This window comes from Chlorocebus sabaeus, chromosome 15 (genome assembly GCF_047675955.1).
Source record: "Chlorocebus sabaeus isolate Y175 chromosome 15, mChlSab1.0.hap1, whole genome shotgun sequence".
Classification (NCBI taxonomy): Eukaryota; Metazoa; Chordata; class Mammalia; order Primates; family Cercopithecidae; genus Chlorocebus; species Chlorocebus sabaeus.
The window spans coordinates 39,276,531-39,297,562 of record NC_132918.1 but is presented as its reverse complement, the minus strand read 5'-3'; the positions used below and the strand labels follow the sequence as shown (position 1 = coordinate 39,297,562).

At 36.1% G+C, this 21,032-nt stretch overlaps 1 protein-coding gene and 1 long non-coding RNA gene across 2 annotated transcripts in view; one reads left to right on the top strand and one right to left on the bottom strand.

Moving 5' to 3' along the window:
* The first annotated feature begins 1,131 nt into the window (after positions 1 to 1,131).
* The window catches only part of AADACL2 (arylacetamide deacetylase like 2), a 29,475-nt gene continuing 9,574 nt past the window's right edge, over positions 1,132 to 21,032 (top strand). Inside the window, exons 1-4 of the mRNA XM_008008694.3 lie at positions 1,132 to 1,376; positions 10,108 to 10,330; positions 13,306 to 13,375; positions 14,773 to 14,944. Coding sequence (XP_008006885.1) covers positions 1,239 to 1,376; positions 10,108 to 10,330; positions 13,306 to 13,375; positions 14,773 to 14,944 — 603 coding nt within the window. The 5' untranslated portion in view covers positions 1,132 to 1,238. The remainder of the gene's footprint in view (positions 1,377 to 10,107; positions 10,331 to 13,305; positions 13,376 to 14,772; positions 14,945 to 21,032) is intronic.
* The window catches only part of LOC140713539 (uncharacterized), a 183,396-nt gene continuing 182,592 nt past the window's right edge, over positions 20,229 to 21,032 (bottom strand). The window contains exon 3 of the long non-coding RNA XR_012095652.1: positions 20,229 to 20,562. This is a non-coding gene — a long non-coding RNA (uncharacterized lncRNA). The remainder of the gene's footprint in view (positions 20,563 to 21,032) is intronic.

The window sequence follows — 21,032 nt, the reverse complement described above, 5'->3', positions numbered from 1 at the left end:
TCTCAACCAGCAGGTGAAAAGCAAGCAAGAGATGGAGGGGTAGAACCCCTCTGGGTAGAACCCTTTATCGGGGTTCAGGATGACCTAGGTGGGTTTTCCACAACAGAGTTGGATTTAATTTGAAGGAAGCATGAGTTTAACTGTGAGAACTTGGGTTACATGATTGTGTTTACCAGAATTAAAGCAGAAGTAAGGCAGCAAATGGGGCCTTCTCTATCTAGAAACAAAAACAGAAACTGGGTGGAGACTGTCTCAAAATATGTAGGTCATTTGTGACAAGCCGAGGACAGACCAAGAAGGTGGTGCTGAGGCAGCACTAATATGAATTAGAGTTACAACAATGTCCCAGCCCAAGAAGAGAGTGAATTTACCTTTCCTCCACATACTGGTCTGTTCAGGCCATCAATAGATTGGATTCTGCCTACCCACATTGGGGAGGGTGATTTTCTTCATTCACTCTGCCAGTTCAAATGCTAATCTTTTCCAGAAATACTCGCAAAGACATACCCAGAAATTCTTTTTTTATGAGCTATTTACTATTTACGAGCATCCCTTAGCTCAGTCAAATTGACACATAAAGTTCATCATTATACTATGTAATCCTCTAAAAAAACAGATATTTGCGCTGAGCTTCCTGGCTTAGTCTATGGAAAAATTCCAGTTTGATGCTTACCAGAACTCGAACAAGCCCCCTCATCCCTTGTTTTTTAATCCAAAACTTTTTCCACCACAAGAAAGTTTTGTTAACATGGTTAATAATCCATGATAATGGCATTAGCCTGGATTTTGACATAGTATCAGCAAACTTAAAAAACAAAAAACAAAACAAAACAAAAAACCTGTTTTTAAAACCTGTTGCAACCACCACCCAACCACTAAAATTTACTTCATGACTTATTCAGTGCTTTCATTTAGGTTCTGATTTAAGTCTCAATAATAAAGTTGTTTTGGGCTGATGATGGTATCACAGGACGAAGAAACACTGTAAGAGCATTAAATTGCATGATAATAATGCATGCACACCCTGATGAATTATGACATCTGTTCCAGTCTGTGTGCTTGTAAAACAAGTTACTAGTGACACTGTAACATTTGAATTGAAAATTAGCCTCGTGTTGTTAAGACGATCACATTACCTGAGAGAGTTCCCAAGTCTACATTTGCTCTACTGGTTACTATTCAGTGTTTATGAAAAATTTTAATCTCAGTACTGTGAAGAAGCTGGAAAAAGGGATATTATGATGCTAAAAGCTCTCTGTCTGGGGCTGCTCTGTGTTATTTTTGTCTCTCATTTTTACACACCCATGCCAGACAACATTGAAGAAAGCTGGAAAATAATGGCCTTGGATGCCATTGCCAAAACTTGTACATTTACGGTAAGGTTAACATTTTTTTCTGTTCGATATTGGGATGACTTATTGACTAAAAATGGGTGCTTATGAACTCTTTTATTAATAGTAATAATATCACCATTTTGAAAGAACCATTGCTTGAGTAAATTAATTAAATAATATTAAGTAAGTAAAACTTCCTACATCTGTGCGAAACAATGAGACAGAATTCTCACTTCTAAGACTTTATGTCTAAATGTGACATGTATACAATAAATTTATTGTGACATGTATAAAATAAATGACTTTGAGGTTTGAGAATTTGACTTAAATTTGAACTTTCAGGAACAACCTAGTCCCATAATTATTTTTTAGTTGTTCAGATATACGTTATTGATATTTGTAACTCTTTGATATTAATTTAAGGCTCTTACTATTTAATGGCTTTAATTGTCCATCTTCAATTCTAAATTGCTGGTTTTCAGGGATTATCTGACTTGGCATGTGCAGAATGAATTACAAATTCATGCAAAAATAGCTCCTTTAAAAGGAAGAGATAGGATTAGAAACTAATATTTTTGAGTTCTTAAATTGTGTAGGCTTTGTATAATACGTACTTCCATTGATTTCCCAATATCCTGCAATTATTTTTATCTAGTTATGGGGTGGGGGAAGAGATTGAGAAGAGCACCTGCAGGTAAAAAAACAACTCCATAATTTGAACTCTAAACTGTCTCATTTTGAAACCCATACACTTTCTGCCAAGCCAGATAGCTTCCAGAAAGGGTAACAATAAGAGGCTCAAAGGAGAAGGCAACAGTAGAAGATGATCAGAAAAAAGTGAGCAATCCATGGTCTAAGAAGGAGAGGCTGTCTTTTGATGCTTTGTACAGCAAACAATACATTTGTTTTGTGAAACCACAGTCAGCTCCTTCTGATATCTGCTAATATTTTCCCCTGTAATCACTTCTAGAGGCTTACCTTCTCCATAACTTTTCTCCAATACTCTTACTTCCTGAGTAAGCATATGTGGGTAAGCTAGTGTCAGTTCCACAGAGAAAATGCTCTCTTTCCTTCCTTGATTATCTCATTTGTATCGCAGACCATTAACTTGTTTAAACCCCACTATAGCCCACTGAAGGATTTATTATTATTACTATCATATAGACAAGGAAATTGAGCTACAGAAAGTAATTTTCTTAATGTCAATCAGCCCTTAGTAAGCAGTAGCATAAGATGCTGGTTTAAATGGATGCAAACTTGGCTTTGACGTTTACTGGCTACAACTTAGAGTTTCTGCATACTTCCTCGTCATTAAAGTATAGGGGTTAGCACGGTGGCTCACGATTGTAATTTCAGTACTTTGGGAGGCCAAGGCAGGTGGATCACCTGAGGCTAGGAGTTCAAGACCAGCCTGGTCAACATGGGGAAACCCCATCTGTACTAAACATATAAAAATTAGCCAGCTCTGGTGGCGCACGCCTGTAATCCCAGCTACTGGGGAGGCGGAGGCAGGAGAATCACTTGAATCAGGAGGCGGAGGTTGCAGTGAGCCTAGGTCATGCCACTGCACTCCAGCCTGGATGACAGAGCAAGATCCCATCTCAAAAAAAAAAAAAAATTAAATTAAAATTAAGAAAATAAAGTATAGTGGCTAGATGTTCTCAATTACCCTGTAAATACCTTAATTTCCTTAGAATAATTATAATAATTAATATTGTTTACTGTGTTATCAACCATGTAATTTTTAAGATTTTTTTATGAGTAAACTGTCCAGTGACATAACACAAAAGTCCTGGAAAAGCTGGTCAGAAATACCAAAGGCAACTTTTTTCAAGGACCTCAAATATGGAATTTAAGGGTGAGGAAAGTGCACTAATTTTTTTGGCATTGAAAGCCAAAAAATTTGGATTATTACTAGTGTGGTCATATGACAATATTTAAAACTTTGAATTAAATAAAATGAACAATGAAGAAAGAAAACATGACAGCATGCCTACAAAATGGGTTTTTTCCCTGAAAAAAAATTAGAAATCAAAAATAATTACAGCAGCATAAAAAAACTACTAGTAAATTAATGGATTTTGAATAGGACAGCTCTCAGCCTAAAATACTAAATATTTGAGATTTTCTTCTTTTTATTCACAAGGATTTATCTTTTTCTTTTTTTTTTTTTTTTTGTCTTTTACTTCATGTTCTGGGATACATGTGCAGAACGTGCAGGTTTGTTACATAGGTATACACGTGCCATCGTGGTTTGCTGCACCTATCAACTTGTCATCTAGGTTTTAAGCCCTGCATACCTTAAGTATTTGTCCTAATGCTCTCACTCCCCTTTCCCCCCACCTCCCTACAGGCCCTGGTGCATGATGTTCCCCTCCCTGTGCTCATGTGTTCTCATTGTTCAACTCCCACTTATGAGTGAGAACATGTGATGTTTGGTTTTCTGTTTCTGTGTTAGTTTGCTGAGAATGATGGCTTCCAACTCCATCCATGTCCCTACAATGGACATGAACTCATCCATTTTTATGGCTGCATAGTATTTCAGGGTGTATATGTGCCACATTTTCTTTATCTGTTCTATCATTGATGGGTATTTGGGTTGGTTCCAAGTCTTTGTTATTGTGAATAGTGCTGCAATAAACATTAAGTGTGCATGTGTCTTTACAGTAGAAATATTCATAATCCTTTGGGTATATTCCCAGTAATGGGATTGCTGGGTCAAATGATATTTCTGATTAAAGATCACTGAGGAATCGTCACACTGTATTTCACAATGTTGAACTAATTTACACTCCCACCAACAGAGTAAAAGTGTTCCTATTTCTCTGCATCCACGCCAGCTTCTGTTGTCTCCTGACTTTTTAATGATCACTGTTCTAACTGGTGTGAGATGATATCTCATTGTGGTTTTGATTTGTATTTCTCTAATGACCAGTGATGATGAGCTCTCTTTTGTGTTTTTTGGCTGCATAAATTTGTTCTTTTGAGAAGTGTCTGTTCATATCCTTTGCCCACTATTCAATGGTTTGTTTTATTCTTGCAAATTTGTTTAAGTTCCTCATAGATTGTGGCTTTTAGACCTTTGTCAGATGGGTAGATTGCAAAAATTTTCTCCCATTCTGTAGGTTGCCTGTTCACTCAGATGATAGCTTTTTCTTCTGTGCAGAAGCTCTTTAGTTTGATTAGATCCCATTTGTCGATTTTGGCTGTTGTTGCAGTTGCTTTTGGTGATTCAGTCATGAAGCCTTTGCCCATGCCTATGTCCTGAATGGTATTGCTTAAGTTTTCTTCTAGGGTTTTTATGGTTTTAGGTCTTACATTAAAGTCTTTAATCCATCTTGAGTTAATTTTTGTATAAGGTGTAAGGAAGGGGTCCAGTATAAGCTTTCTACATATGGCTAGCCAGTTTTCCCAGCACCATTTTTTAAATAGAGAGTCCTTTCCCCATTGCTTGCTTTTGTCAGGTTTGTCCAAGATCAGATGGTTGTAGATGTGTGGTGTTATTTCTGAGGACTCTGTTTTGTTCCATTAGTCTATATGTCTGTTTTGGTACCAGTACCATGCTGTTTTGGTTACTGTAGTCTTATAGGATACTTTGAAGTCAGGTAGTATAATGCCTCCAGTTTTGTTCTTTTTGCTTAGAATTGTCTTGGCTATACAGGTTCTTTTTTGGTTCCACATGAAATTTAAAGTAGTTTCTTCTAATTCTGCAAAGAAAGTCTATGGTAGCTTAATGGAATAGCATTGAATCTATAAGTTACTTTGAGCAGTATGGCAATTTCCATGATATTGATTCTTCCTATCTACGAGCATGGAATTTTTTTTCCCATTTGTTTGTGTCCTCTCTTATTTCCTTGAGCAGAGGTTTGTAGTTCTCCTTGAAGAGGTTCTTCATAATTCATGTAAGTTGTATTCCTAGGTGTTTTATTCTCTTTGTAGTAATTGTGAATGGAAGTTGACTCATGATTTGGCTCTCTGCTTGTCTATTACTGGTGTATAGGAATGCTTGTGATTTTTGCACATTGATTTGTATCTTGAGGCTTTGCTGAAATTGTTTATCAGCTTAAGGAGTTTTTGGGCTGAGACGATGCGATTTTCTAAGTATACAACCATGTCATCTGCAAACAGACAATTTGACTTCCTCTCTTACTATTTGCATACGCTTTATTTCTTTATTGCCCTGGCCAGAGCTTCCAATATTGTGTTGAATAGGAGTGGTGAGAGAGCATATCCTTGTCTTTTGCCAGTTTTCAAAGAGAATGGTTCCAGCTTTTGCCCATTCAGTATGATATTGGCTATGGGTTTGTCAGAAATGGCTCTTATTGTTTTGAGATATGTTCCATCAATACCTAGTTTATTGAAAGTTTTTAGCATGAAAGGATGTTGAATTTTATAGAAGGTCTTTTCTACATCTATTGAGTTTTTTGTCATTGGTTCTGTTTATGTGATGCTTTATGTTTATTGATTTGCATAGGTTGAAGCAGTCTTGCATCTCAGGGATGAAGCCTACTTGATCGTGGTGGATAAGCTTTTTGATGTGCTGCTGGATTTGGTTTGCCCATATTTTATGGTGTATTTTCGCATTTATGTTCATCAGGGATATTGGCCTGAAATTTTTTTGTGTGTGTCTCTGCCAGTTTTTTGTATCAGGATGAAACCAACCTCATAAAATTAGTTAGGGAGGACTCGTGTTTTTCTACTGCTTGGAATAATTTCAGAAAGTATGGTACCAGCTCTTCTTTGTACCTCTGGTAGAATTTGGCTGTGAATATGTCTGGTCCTGGGCTTTTTTTGGTTGGTAGGCTATTAATTCCTGCCTCAATTTCAGAACTTGTTATTGATCTTGTTATTGATCTTGTGATTGAACTTGCTATTGATTCAGGGATTTGATGTCATCCTGGTTTAGTCTTGGGAGGGTGTATGTGTCCAGGAATTTATCCATTTCTTCTAGATTTTCTAGTTTATTTGCGTAGAGGTGTTTATAGTATTCTCTGATGCTTGTTTGTATTTCTGTGATATCAGTGGTGATATCCCCTTTATCATTTTTATTGTGTCAATTTGATTCTTCTCCCTTTTCTTCTTTATTAGTCTAGCCAGTCGTCTATCTAGTTTGTTAATCTTTTCAAAAATTGGATTTGTTTGCTCTTGCTTCTCAAGTTCTTTTAATTGTGATGTTCGGGTGTTGATTTCAGACCAATAGCTTTCTGAGGTGGCCATTTAGTGGTATAAATTTCCCTCTTAACACTACTTTAGTTGCGTCCCAGAGGTTCTGGTACATTGTCTCTTCATTCTCACTAGTTTCAAAGAACTTCGTTATTTCTGCCTTAATTTAGTTATTTACCCAGTAGTCATTCAGGAGCAGGTTGTTCAACTTCCATGTAGTTCTGCGATTTTGAGTGAGTTTCTTAATCCTGAGTTCTAATTTGATTGTGCTGTGGTCCAAGAGACTGTTTTTTATGATTTTCGTTCTTTTGCATTTGCTGAGGAGTGTTTTACTTCCAACTATGTGGTCAATGTTAGAAAAAGTGCTATGTGCTGCTGAGAAGAATGTATGTTCTGTTGATTTGGGGTGGAGAGTTCTGTAGATGACTATTAGGTCCACTTGGTCCAGAACTGAGTGCAAGTCCTGAGTATCCTTGTTAATTTTCTGTCTCATTGATCTGTCTAATATTGACAGTGGGATGTTAAGGTCTCCCACTAGTATTGTGTGGGAGTCTAAGTCTCTTTGAAGGTCTCTAATAATTTGTTTTATGAAACCTGGTACTCCTATATTGGATGCAGATATATTTAGGATAGTTAGCTCTTCTTGTTGCCTTGGTACCTTTACTATTATGTAATGTCCTTCTTTGTCTTCTTTGATCTTTGTTGGTTTAAAGTCTGTTTTATAAGAGACTAGGTTTGCAACATTTGCTTTTTTTTTTTTTTTCTTTCCATTTGCTTGGTAAATCTTCGTTCGTCCCTTTATTTTGAGCCTATGTGTGTCTTTCAATGTGAGATGGGTCTCCTGAATACAACACACTAATGAGTCTTGACTGCTTATCCAATTTGCTAGCCTGTGTCTTTTAATTGGGGTATTAACTCATTTACATTTAAGGTAAACATTGTTATGTGTGAATTTGATCCTGTCATCCCGATGCTAGCTGATTATTTTGCACATTAGTCAATGCAGTTTCTTCAGAGTGTCACTGGTCTTTATATTTTGGTGTGCTTTTTCAGTGGCTGGTACCAGTTTTTCTTTTCCATATTTATTTTCTTTCCACATTTCTTTCCTTTCCATATTTCCTCCATATTTCCTTTTGTAAGGCAGGTCTTGTGGCAACAAAATCCCTCAGCATTTGCATGTCTGGAAAAGATTTTGTTTCTCCTTTGCTTATGAAGCTTAGTTTGACTAGATATGAAATACTGGGTTGAAAATTCTTTTCTTTAAGAATATTGAATATTTGTCCCCACTCTCTTCTGGCTTGTAGAGTTTCTGCAGAGAGATCCACTGTTAGTCTGATGGGCCTCCCTTTGTAGATAACCTGACCTTTCTCTCTGGCTGCTCTTAACATTTTTCCTCTGTTTTAATCTTGGAGGATCTGATGATTATGTGTCATGGAGTTGCTCTTCTCAAAGAGTATCTTAACGGTGTTCTTTGTATTTCCTGAATTTGAATATTGGCCTGTCTTGCTATACTGGGGAAGTTCTCCTGGATAATATCCTGAGGTGTGTTCTCCAACTTGATTCCATTCTCCTTGTCACTTTCAGGTGCACCAATCTAACGTAGGTTTGGTCTTTTCACACTGTTCCACATTTCTTGGAGGCTTTGTTTGTTCCTTTTCATTCTTTTTTTTCCCTAATCTTGTCTTCACACTTTATTTCATTAAGTTGATCTTCAGTCTCTGATCTCCTTTCTTCCACTCGATTGATTCAGCTATTGATACTTGTATATGCCTCACAAAGTTCTTGTGCTGTGTTTTTCAGCTCCATCTGATCATTTATGTTTTTCTCTAAACTGGTTATTCTAGTTAGCAGTTCCCATAACCTTTTATCAAGGTTCTTAGTTTCCTTGCACTGGAGTAGAACATGCTCCTTTAGCTCAGAGGAGCTTGTTATTACCCACCTTCTGAATCCTACTTCTGTCAATTAGTCAATCACATTCTCCATCCACGTTTGTGCCCTTGCTGGAGAGGAGTTACGATCATCTGGAAAAGAGTCATTCTGGTCTTTGGAATTTTCAGCATTTCTGGGCTGGTTTTTCCTCATTTTCATGGACTTATCTACCTTTGATCTTTGAGGCTGATGACCTCTGGACGGGGTTTTTGTGTGGGGGTCCTTTTTGTTGATGTTGATGCTGTTGCTTTTTGTTTGTCAGTTTTTCTTCTAACAGTTAGGCTCCTCTTCTGCAGGTCTATTGCAGTTTACTGGATGTCCATTCCAGACCCTGTTTGCCTGGGTATCACCAGTGGAGGCTGCAGAACAGCAAAGATTGCTGCTTGCTCCTTCCTCTGGAAGCTTCATCCCAGAGGGGCACCATCCTGATGCCAGCCAGAACTCTCCTGTATGAGGTGTCTGTTGACCCTTGCTGGGAGATGTCTCCCTGTCAGGAGGCACAGGGGTCAAGGACGCATTTGAGGAGACAGTCTGTCCCTTAGCAGAGCTCAAGCACTGTGTTGGGAGACTCCTCCTTCTCAGGATCAGCTACTCTCTTCAGAGTCAGCAGACGGGAAAGTTTAAGTCTGCTGAAGCTGTGCCCACAGCGTCCCCTTCCCCCAGGTGCTCTGTCTCAGGAAGATGGGAGTTTTATCTGTAAGCCTCTGACCAGGGTTGCTGCCTTTCTTTCAGATATGCCCTGCCAAGTGAGGAGGAACCTAGAGAGGCAGTCTGGCCACAGACACTTTGCTACGTGGTGTTGAATTCCACCCAGTCCAAACTTCCCAGCCTCCTTAGCAGGGTCAGGGGAAAACCACCTACTCAAGCTTCAGTAATGGTAGACCCTTCTCCCCACACCAAGTTAGATCATCCCAGGTTAACTTCAGACTGCTGTGCTGGCAGTGAGGATTTCAAGCCAGTGGATCTTAGCTTGCTGGGCTCCATGGGAGTGGAACCCTCTGATCGAGACCTCTTGGCTCTCTGGCTTCAGCCTCCTTTCCAGGGGAGTGAACGGTTCTGTCTCACTGGAGCTCCAAGCACCACTGGGGTACAAAAGAAACTCCTGCAGCTAGCTCCATGTCTGCCCAAACTGCCACCTAATTTTTGCTTAAAAGCCAGGGCCTTGGTGTTGTAGGCACACGAGAGAATCTCCTGATCTGCAGATTGGAAAAACCATGGAAAAGCATAGTATCTCAGCTGGGTAGCACAGTCCTTCAATGGCTTCCCTTGGCTGGGGGAAAGAGGTCCCCTGGCTCCTTGCACTTCCTGGGTGAAGCAGTGCCCCACCCTGCTTCTGCTCGCCCTCTGTGGGCTACACCCACTGCCTAACCAATCCCAATGAGATGAACTGGGTGCTTCAGTTGGAAATGCAGAAATCACCTGCCTTCTGCATTGCTCTCACTGGGAGCTGCAGACCGCGGCTGTTCCTATTCGGCCAGCTTGCCAGATATTTGAGATTTTCAAGGGCAAGAAGATTATGCAATAAGATCTTTACAGTATTATTTGGAAATAATATTTATAAATAGTCTATTTCTTTTTGTTTACTTTGCTTATTTTTTCTTCCTTTTAAACTTTCTTTTTATATACATTTGGTGTTATTTACATATCTAAATATTTAATTTTGTTTGTTTTGTTCTTACAGGCTATGTGTTTTGAAAATATGGGTATTATGAGATATGAAGAGTTTATATCCATGATATTCAGGCTGGATTATACCCAACCACTTTCAGATGAATACATCACAGTGACTGACACAACATTTGTTGATATTCCAGTACGATTGTACTTGCCAAAAAGAAAGTCAGAAACCCGAAGGCGAGCTGTAATATATTTTCATGGTGGTGGTTTTTGTTTTGGAAGTTCCAGTAAGTTCACTGTGTAAGGAAAAAGTGTAGCTAGTTCTACATTTTTGATATAAGAACTATTTTATATAAATATACACACTTATACTGATATATACATCTATGTATATACTTGTCTGGATATGGATAAGTATAGATATAAATGTTAGATGTCTAATAAAGACACATAGACATATGTTTGGCAAATAATATTATGGGGATTTTAAATTCAGTTTTTGTTTTGTTTTGTTTTTTTATTATCCTTAGCTTTCATATTGAATGAATATATATCAAATGAAAATAGGATATAAAGTCAATTACTAAAACTTTTATTCTTGGGATCTGAATTTGGAGCAGAAACATTGAGGGGATGCAGATATTTTAATTAACAAGTCAAAAGCATTTGCTGTTGGTTGCTACAAGATCAAGTTTGCAGTTATTGATAACATAATATAAACAGTAGTAAGACTTAGAATGCAGTCGTTAGTATTGACTCTAAAAAGAAAGCACAAAATAGTACTATGTGATAGTAAGCTCTTCCCATAAAGTCTAAGTTCCCTACTTGTCTTTTTAGGCATTTTTCATACAATGATTATCCAATAAATGTTTTTGTGAAGAAAAATAGTACACACAGAGTGAATGAGAGGGACATCTGATGATCTCTAGAGGGGTCATTATCCAGAATGTTCTAACTCTTTTCTTTTATGAATTTTTTTACCTTCTTTATGTTTTCAATAAATTAGATTTCATCTAAAATTTAATTTATATCATGCATTAAAATGGTCAGAATAACCTGCTTTCTCGATAAGATAAATACTAAGTTTGCCTCATTTCTCTCCAAAGAAATACATTCATTCCACGGAAGTTTTTTGAGGTCTATGAAATACCCAAGTGTTCATATACATATTACCTAGGACTTGAGTAAGCATAAAAGAAATGGCCACCGATGGGAAAATATCACTTTGAAAAATACTAAGAAGTATTCCTGATTATGAGGTTTATATCTCTTTTTACGGACAATGTAAAGTAATTGTAATTACTTTTATTTTTTATAAATAAATTTTTTATTACTTTTATAAAGTAATTGTGATTACTTTACATTACAATGTAAAGACAATAGGCAATGACTGTGATCAATAATTTCTAAAACTGTGAGAATTATTATTCAGGATATGACATTCCAACATTCGGCTTAGCTAAATTCTAGATGTCTTTTTTCAATATTTTGGTTTTACATTTACACATTATTTGTTTTCAGATCTCCCAAACATATGTGAATAAACTGGAAAAGACTTAGATATTTTCTATTTTTTCACCCAGGAAAAAGACATTATAACTATTTTCTAGTATTTGCAAATTTTAATTTTCTTTCTTTTCCCCTAGGCTTCCTCTTTTTTCTTCTCTAAAACATATCAAAGTTGCTTTGAGAACTAAGAAATACAGGAAAATGTTGGTTATGAAATGAAACTGGAAATAAGACCCCAAGTTCTCTGGATGAAATGGACTCCCTGTGGCTGATAAAGATACCCAAATTATGATACTAAGAACTCAGTGTCCATAATGAGTGAAAAAAGGGTGGTCACACATCCCTTTGTTCCCAGAGAAGGCAGATCCAAACATTCTGTTTGTGCCCCTGAGCTAAGATGTTTCCAAGCTGAAACACCTTGACTAGAAAACTCCTCCCACCGGTTGCTTGAAAGGGGTATCTAACAGACTTTCAGTTTGGGGCTTGGAAACCACCCAATCAGGAATCAGCTCTTTTGAACTATTTGAATAAGTTTGAATCCTTTATTTACATATATAGATCTGATTCTGATTGAGGGGTGCCAGCTGATTCTCCATATTTAAGCCACAGACCCTCTTTTTGGTCTCTGGAGCACACTTTTGTTTTACATGTAAGGCTATGTCTCCCTAATCTGCAGAATTTTTTTAAAAAATAGAAAATATCGTCTTTTGTTAACACGGTGAAGTTCAGAGAGTTCTTAGGTCTTGTACATTTTGGTCTTTATCTATGTATGGCTTTTTCTTGAAAATAAACTTAATCTTTAATAAAACGTTATTTTTGTCTATTTAAAAGACTAGGTGACTTACTTTCCTGTTTTCCAGGTTATATATATACCCAGTGGTTAGTTTTTACTTTGCAGTTTTGTTAATGTGCAAGAGAAGGTCCAGAAAAGTCTGGAATTTGATCACAACTCTAGAATTCTCTGGATTTCTAGGATCTAGTGGTAACTAAAGCAGCAGCAGATGTCACAGAATTTGCCAATGTGATTGGCCAGGGCCCTGGTAAATAGGATATGTGGGGACCTGGGGAAAGGGGTGTGTGTGTGTGTGTGTGTGTGTGTGTTATGTGTCTGGGGAAAGTCAATGGCTTGTACATCAAGCATGTCAAAACTCATATGTATATCAAGTCTTCACACTGACCTGCCAGAGGCTCTCTCATATCTGGTTATTATTCCTTAGACTCTGTCTTAATGCCAATGTTATTGGACTATTTTATTATGTGGCATCTTCAGAGAAGACAGAGGTTTGGAAGAACCATGTTTAGAGATTTAAAACATAGTATTACTTTCTTTTTCCTATGACCTTTGAGCTAATTAAAAACTTACACACAGAGTTCACATAAATGCAAGTCAAAACATTACCATTATTTCAGATGAAGTAAAATGCACCAGGATACAAAGGGTCCTGGGAAGGGTCATTGTGTACAGACAGCAGATGTCAAGACGAAATTACAATAGGCTGAACCTATTCTAGTTTATCCTCCCCAAAATAATTGGTAAAGCCATCCTTTTCCCCCTGGAGAGAGTGGCTGAAAAGACTAGGAACGGGAGAGTGTGCCACGTGGATGCAGGTCCATCTGCTTGGAAATAGGGGGTGGAAATAAAAGCTCCTATGTGATATTCACAAACCACAGTTATTTTCACATTCATATCTGTAACTGTTTCTACTGCTTTCTAATTACAGGAAATACTTTGATGTTTATTTCTTCATTTCAGAACAGAGGGCTTTTGACTTCCTGAACAGATGGACTGCAAACACACTTGATGCTGTCGTTGTAGGCGTGGAGTAAGAGATTTTTTTATTTTTATTTATTTATTTATTTATTTATTTTATTTTTTTGTGTGTGTGTGTGTGGCTACTATGATTTTTGCCTTTACCATGTAGAGGTTTGATTCCCACATCAGGTCAGCTATGCTTCAAATATAATTTTTTAAATTAATACATTTTACTTGTCACCTTTTGCATCATAGACCGCTCCTCAAAGAGGTTCAGTGTTCCATTATTTTTCTGTGATTGTGAGAATATCTGAATTATACCCCAGGGTAAGCAGTTTTGGAAACACTTGCTCTGGATATGTAAGACTCAGGTCCTGTAAGGCTCTAGTAGTGTCCCAAGTAACATAGCTGGACAGAAGGAAGTATATTAGCTATTATACATTTGGGATATTGGATTGTATTTGAGCAGGCAAGAAAAGTTTAATTTCATCGCTTTTGAAGTAATCTAAATACTACTTTATATCCGTTTTGATATAATAATATAAGTTTGTGCTTGGCTTATACATTCTATCAAATCCCTACAATTTGTGTTATTCTTTGTCTAAAAAGTATAAATCCACTGTATTTTAAATAAAGATACCAACATCTTTTTGGTACACATCTACGTCTAAGCTACAAATTACTTAGAGTTTTCTAGATAGCTTATAATAAAATTCTAAGAACCCTATTACCAACACTTCATATTGGCTATAGAAATATACACGTTTTAGCATTCTGAAGATCAAAAAGGAAAAACTCTACGAATAGGCTGCTAGAAGTATTTTCCTGTTTTGCCAGTCTACATATACTGGGGAACAAATCTATTTGTGCCCATGAAAAGAATTGTGTGATAATTTGCCTTACAAATGAATTTACCAGAAATAAGCAAGCTCTCTGGCATATTAAATTTTATTTATATTTCAAAATTTTTATCTAGTAATAACTACTGGTTATTATCCATGATGAAGTATATGCACCATCAGCTTGTAAAACTTTTACCTAAATGACCTTGATAAACTAGGACACTGCCTACAATATGCTCTCAGATCTGCAATCCATTGTGCTTTCTAAATAAGGGTTTTAAAAAAGTGTTTGGATTACAAGTTATATTGAGAATATGATGGTAGCCATAGACCATCTCCATTCTAAAACACACTTGGACTAAAAATTTTGCTTACAATTCCTAGGAAGTTCATAAAACTGCCCTGACTCCTCACAAATAATACCATCCATGGACTTTAGGTACAAGATTGAAGACTTTATACTTTATTAAAATAATTTTCATTTTAATCAAGAGTTAGTAGAAAACTTAGGCTTGATTTTTAGAACACTGAACAAGAAAGGCTGGCGTTAAATTGCATCTATTTGGTATTTGAGAATTAAATGGACAGATACAACCGTAAATGCTTTAGTATTGTTTCTTTAAAGTTATAGGCTAGCTCCTCAACACCACTTTCCTGCTCAGTTTGAAGATGGCCTTGCTGCAGTCAAATTTTTTCTTCTGGAAAAAATTCTTACAAAATATGGAGTGGATCCCACCCGAATCTGCATTTCAGGAGACAGTTCTGGGGGCAATTTAGCAACAGCGGTCACTCAACAGGTACATTATATTTGTTTTTAGGATACGAGGTAGAAGTTGAGGCTCATTTTTTTTTTTTCTATAGATAATTCAGTTCTTCCAGTACCATTTGTTGAAAAGACCATTCTTTCCCATTGAATTACAGTGGCACTTGAGTAAACGTTTATTTAACTTTAGTGTAACTATTTCTGGATTCTTTTGTTCCATTGATATACATGTCTGTCCTACTGCCAATACTACACTGACTTCAACTTTGTTCTTCTTTAAAAAAAATGTTCCTAGTATTCCATATCTTTCTCATTAAAATATTAGATTATCTTACCAATTTTTAAAAAGAAAGACTAACTGATTTTTTATTAGGATTGCATTGAGTCTATAACTTTGGGAAGGACTGATATCTCAATAATATTGAGTTTTCCAATTAAAGTACATGGCATGTCTCATACTTTTATTAGATCCCCTTCAGTTTCTCAGCAACATTTTGCTATTTTCAGTGTAGAAAACATGGAAATCTTTTCCCAAATTTTACCCTCAGTTTTTTTTTTTTTAACATTTTATTAAAAATAGTATTTTCTGAATGTTTATTTGGAACATATTGGAATTAGGAATTTGGAACTTATTTCTATGCTATGTAGAAATACAATCGATTTTGATATTGGCCTTTTCCCATCATATCCTCAATAACTCACTTATAACTCTAGCGTTCTTTGTTTTGTTTTTGTTTTTGCTTTTGTTTTAGTTTCCTAGGATTTTCTATACAATTATATTTTCAATGACTAGAGACAGTTTTAGTTCTTGCTTCCCAGTACTTACTCCTTTTAATTTTTCTTTTATTAGTGCACTGTCTGGGGCCTCTAGTAAAATATTTAATATAACTGTCTTGCTTTGTGTTTTCAGACGAAATTTTTCAATATTTCATCAATAAATATAGTATTACCTGAAGTTACTAGTTAGCTTTTGTCAGATTGAGGAAGTTATTTCTACTCCTAGTTTGCTGATAGTTTTTGCATAAATGGGTGTTGAATTAGTCAAATGATTTTAATGCAACTATTGAGATGATCGTGTAACTTTTCTTATTTATTCTTTTAGTGTGGTAAATTATGCCAACTGACTTTTAAACGTTAAATGTTAAATTATGCTTACATTCTAGGCATGAGCCTTACTTGGTCATGACGAATTAAAATTTTTATACATTGCTGCTTTCTGTTTGCTCTAGTTCATTAAATGTTTTGTATTTTTGAGATTAATCTTCATTTTTTAACACTTTTTGTCAGGTTTTTTTTTTTTTTTTTTTTTTTCCCGAGATGGAGTTTTGCTCTGTCACCCAGGTTGGAGTGCAGTGGCTCGATCTCGGCTTACTGCAACCTCTGCCTTCTGTCTTTGTCAGGTTTTGAGAGAAAAATTACACTAGCCTCATTAAATAATTTGGGAAGAATTCCAACTCTCTTATTTTCTGTTTTTTTTTTTTTTTTCTCTTTTGTAAGGTTGTATTGAGGTACAATTGAAAACGAAAAATCATATGTATTTAAGATGTACAACATGATGTTCTGATATATGTATGCATTTTGAAACAATTAACACAAGCTAAGTAACATACTCATTACCTAACATAGTTACCATTTATTTTTTCTGTATAGTGAGCATGTTTAAGATCTGTCTTAGCAAATTTTGAGTACGCAGTATTATTAACAATAGTCACCGCCCTTAATGTTAGATCTCCAGAACTTATTCATCCTGCGTAACTGAAACTTTGTAATCTTTCACCAACATCTCCCCGATTTTCCCATCTCCATCCCCTTGCATCTATATCCCCAGCTCCTCATAACCACCACCTGCTATCCACTTCTAGGGGTTTAACTTTCTCAGGTTCTACATATAAGCAAGATTATGCAGTATTTGTCTGTCTTTACCTGACTTACTTCATTCAGTGTAAGGACCTCCAGGTTCATCAATGTTGTCACCAATGACAGGATTTTCTTCTTTCTGAAGGCTTAATAATATCCCATTGTGTGTGTTTGTGTGTGTGTATATGTAGATACACACACACACCAAATTTTCTTTATCCATTTATCCGACTGACACACAGTTTGATTCCATATCTTGGCTACTGTGAATACTGCTGCAATGAATATGCGAGTACAGATATCTCTTCATGTTATTGACTTTGTTTCCTTTGGATATATAGCTAGAAGTGGTGTTGCTGAATCATCTGGTACTGTTTTCCATAACGGATACACTAATGGACATTTCCAACAATAATGTACAAGGGGCCCCTTTTCTCTATACATTTACCAATGCTTATTATTTTTTCCCTTTTTTGATAGTAGCCATTCTAACAGGCATTAACTGATATGTCATTAGGGTTTTAATTTGCATTTCCTGGATAATTGGTGACGTCGAACACTTTTTTGTATACCTGTTGACCACTTGTACATCCTCTCTTGAGAAATATCTACTCAGTTCTATTTCCAATTTTTAAATTGGATTATTGTTTTCTTGCCATTTAGTTGAGTTCTTTATACACTTTGAATATTAACCCCTTATTGAACCCATAGTTTGAAATATTTTCTTCTATTTTGTAAGTGTCTCTTCACTCTGTTGATTGTTTCTTTTTTAGTGCAGAAGCTTTTTAGTTTGAGGCAATCCCATATATCTATTTTTTGCTTTTGTTGCCTGTACTTTTGGAGTCATACCTCCCAAATTATTGCTTTGACCAATATTAAGACATTTTTCTCTAAACTTTCTTTCAGTAGCTATATAGTTTTATATTAAGTGTTAAACCTTTGATTCATCATTTCGAGATGATATTTGTGTATGAAATGAAATGAATGTCCATTTTCATTCTTCTGCATGTGGATATATAGAATTCTCAACATTTTTTATTGAAAAGACTGTCTTTTCCTCTTGTGTGTTCTTGGCACTTTATCAAAGATCAATTGACCATTGCTATAGCTTGGTCTTTCCCAGTCAAAGCTCATGTTGAAATTTGATCCCCAATGTGGTAGTGTTGAAAGACTGAGCCCAGTGAGAGGTGTTTGGGGCAGAAGAGTGGATCCTTCATGAATAGATTAATACCCTTCAGAGGGAAGGAATGAGTGAATTCTTGCTCTCCAGGGAATTAATTAATTTGTGAGACAGCAGATTATTAAAAAGAATTTGGCTTCCTTGGTTTCTCTCTCTTGCTTCCTTTCTTGCCATGTGATTTCTTTGCACATGCAGATTCCTGATTCTCTTTCAGCCATAGATTAAAGCAGCCAGAGGCCATTATCAGATGCAGATACCCAATCTTGAAACTTTCAACCACTAGAATTGTGAGACAGTTTTTTTTTAAATAAATTACCCAGTCTCAGGCATTCTGTTGCAGCAGCACTAACTGAACTAAGACAACAATTTATTTCTTAGCTCTTTATCCTGTTCCATTGGTCTATATGTTTGTTTTTATGCCAGTACCATACTGTTTTGATTATTGTAGCTTTGCAGTTTATTTTGAAATCAGGGATTGTCATGCCTCCAGGTTTGTTCTTTTTACTCAAGATTATATTGACTATTCAGTCTTTTGTGGTTCTATATGAATTTTCTATTTCTGTAAAAAATACCATTGAAATTTTGGTTGGAATTGCATTGAATCTGTACATTGCTTTGAGTAGTATAGACATTTTAACAATATTAATTATTTGGACCTAGAAACATGGTTAATCTTTTCATTTACTTGTGTCTTCTTCAATTTCTTTCTTTAATATTTTATAGCTTACTGTGTATAGATCTTTCTACCTCCTTGGTTAAATTTATTCCTAGTGTTTTATTTATGTATTTATTTTTGTTACTGTTGAAATGGGATTTTTTAAAATTTCTTTTTAAGATAGTTTATTGTTAGTATACAGAAATGCAAGTGATTTTTGAATGTTGATTTCGTATCCTGCGACTTTACTGAATTTATTTACTTATACTAACAGGTTTTTGGTAGTCTTAGGGTTTTCTGTATCTAATATCATGTAATCTACAAACACACTTTTTTTTTTTTTTTTTTTTTTTTTTTTTTTTTTTTTTGAGACAGAGTCTCGCTCTGTCACCCAGGCTGGAGTGCAGTGGCATGATCTCCACTCACTGCATGCTCTGCCTTCTGGGTTCATGCCATTCTCCTGCCTCAGCGTCCCAAGTAGCTGGGACTACAGGCATCCGCCATCATGCTTGGCTAATTTTTGTATTTTTAGTAGAGACGGCATTTCACAGTGTTAGCCAGGATGGTCTCGATCTCCTGACCCCGTGATCCGCCCGCCTCAGCCTCCCAAAGTGCTGGAATTACAGGCATGAGCCACCGCACCTGGTCCAGACATTTTTACTTCTTTCTCATTTGGATGCTTTTTATTTCTGTTTTTGTTTGTTTGTGTTTTTGTTTTTTAATAGTTCTGACTAGGTCTTCTAGTATTTTGTTAAATAGATACGGTGAGAACGGGTATCTTTGTCTTGTTCCTGATCTCAGAGGAAAAGCTATCAGCTTTTCACCACTGACTATGATGTTAGCTGTGAGCTTGTCTATATGGCCTTTATTATGTTGAGGTACTTTCCTCTATACATAATTAGTTGAGATTTTGTATTATGAGAAGATATTGCATTTTGTGAAGTCATTTTATGCATCCATTGAGATGTTCATGTAATTTTTATTCTTCATTCTCTTACCTTTCTATTTTAAAACAATGATGAAACTGGTCTTCTTCAGACTTCTTTTTGAGAAACACTGCTCTGTACTTTTTGAAATATGACTTTAGTTATAAAAACTTGAACCAAACGTTACTCTAGGTGCCTCTCTATTTATTTTTTAAAATTTCTTTCCTCTTAAGTATTATAAGATTCAGGATTAAAGCACAAGAAGAAGTTTATATACATACATATTTTACATACATATACACTTGAAATATATGTTATACATACATATATAAGTATATATGCACATACATACATATACATATACATATGCCTATATGTATATATTAATCTATGACATCATACACACAAAATCCTATTGTGAAACCAAAATGGCAGTGATAACAAAGCCTCACCTTTGGTTCTACACCTGGGCCTCCTTTCAACCCAACCTGTTCCACTTTAGTTGCCCTTCATGTTTAGAGCTCTAAGTAAATTTTCTTAGGAGAAAAATAAAAGAGGACTTCATTGCCAAGAAGAACGTTTGCAAACCATTAGACATGTTGATTCCTGAGGACTCTTCCAGCATGAACTTGTTTGCTATTTACTTGAAATAATGTCATTTATTTGAAAGATCTTGCTGGAGTAAAATGAGGAGCGTGATGGAGGGTAAAAATTGGAGAATGCCCTGCTTAGAGATTATTATACTAATTACTATGTAAAATTGTATAGCAGTCTGGTCTAAAATTTCATCTGAAACCAGTTTGGGGAATGTAGAGATTCTGAAAGCTCCAACAATTACCCAATAGTGATTAAGCAACATCTTACCACACCTCTAATTTCTTCTTGCACATTTGTAACATTTGCTTGGCTTTGCAAGTGTAGCAAGCATAACTGAAACAACAATTGGGCTTGGTGTATTGGCTCATTCCTATAGTCCCAGCACTTTGGGAAGCCCAGTGGGGAGGATTAGTTGAGGCCAGGAGTTCAAGACCAGTCTAGGCAAAAAAATAAAAGTAGGCAGGGGTAGTGGTACACTCCTGTAGTCCCAGCAACTCAATAGGCTGAGGCAGGAGGATTGCTTGGACCCAGGAGTTCGAGGTTTGCAGTGAACTAGGATCACACCACTGCACTCCAACATGGGTGACAGAGCAAGACCATGCCTCTAAACAATAAAAAAGAAAAGAAAGAAAGAAAAAAGAAATAACAATTGGATGTAGCCATACAGATTCATGAAAATATGATACCCTACCTTATAAGTTTTCAGCAGGACAATACTTAGTAACACAGGCACCAAACAGAGATGTGATTCTCAGTACAATCTGTAGGACAGCACAAAAGTGAATAAAAATCATTCTATTCCTTAAATTATTCTATTTCTATTTCTTAAACATACATAATATCTATTCTATTGGTCTTTCCCAGTCAAAGCTCGTGTTGAAATTTGATCCCCAATGTGGCAGTGTTG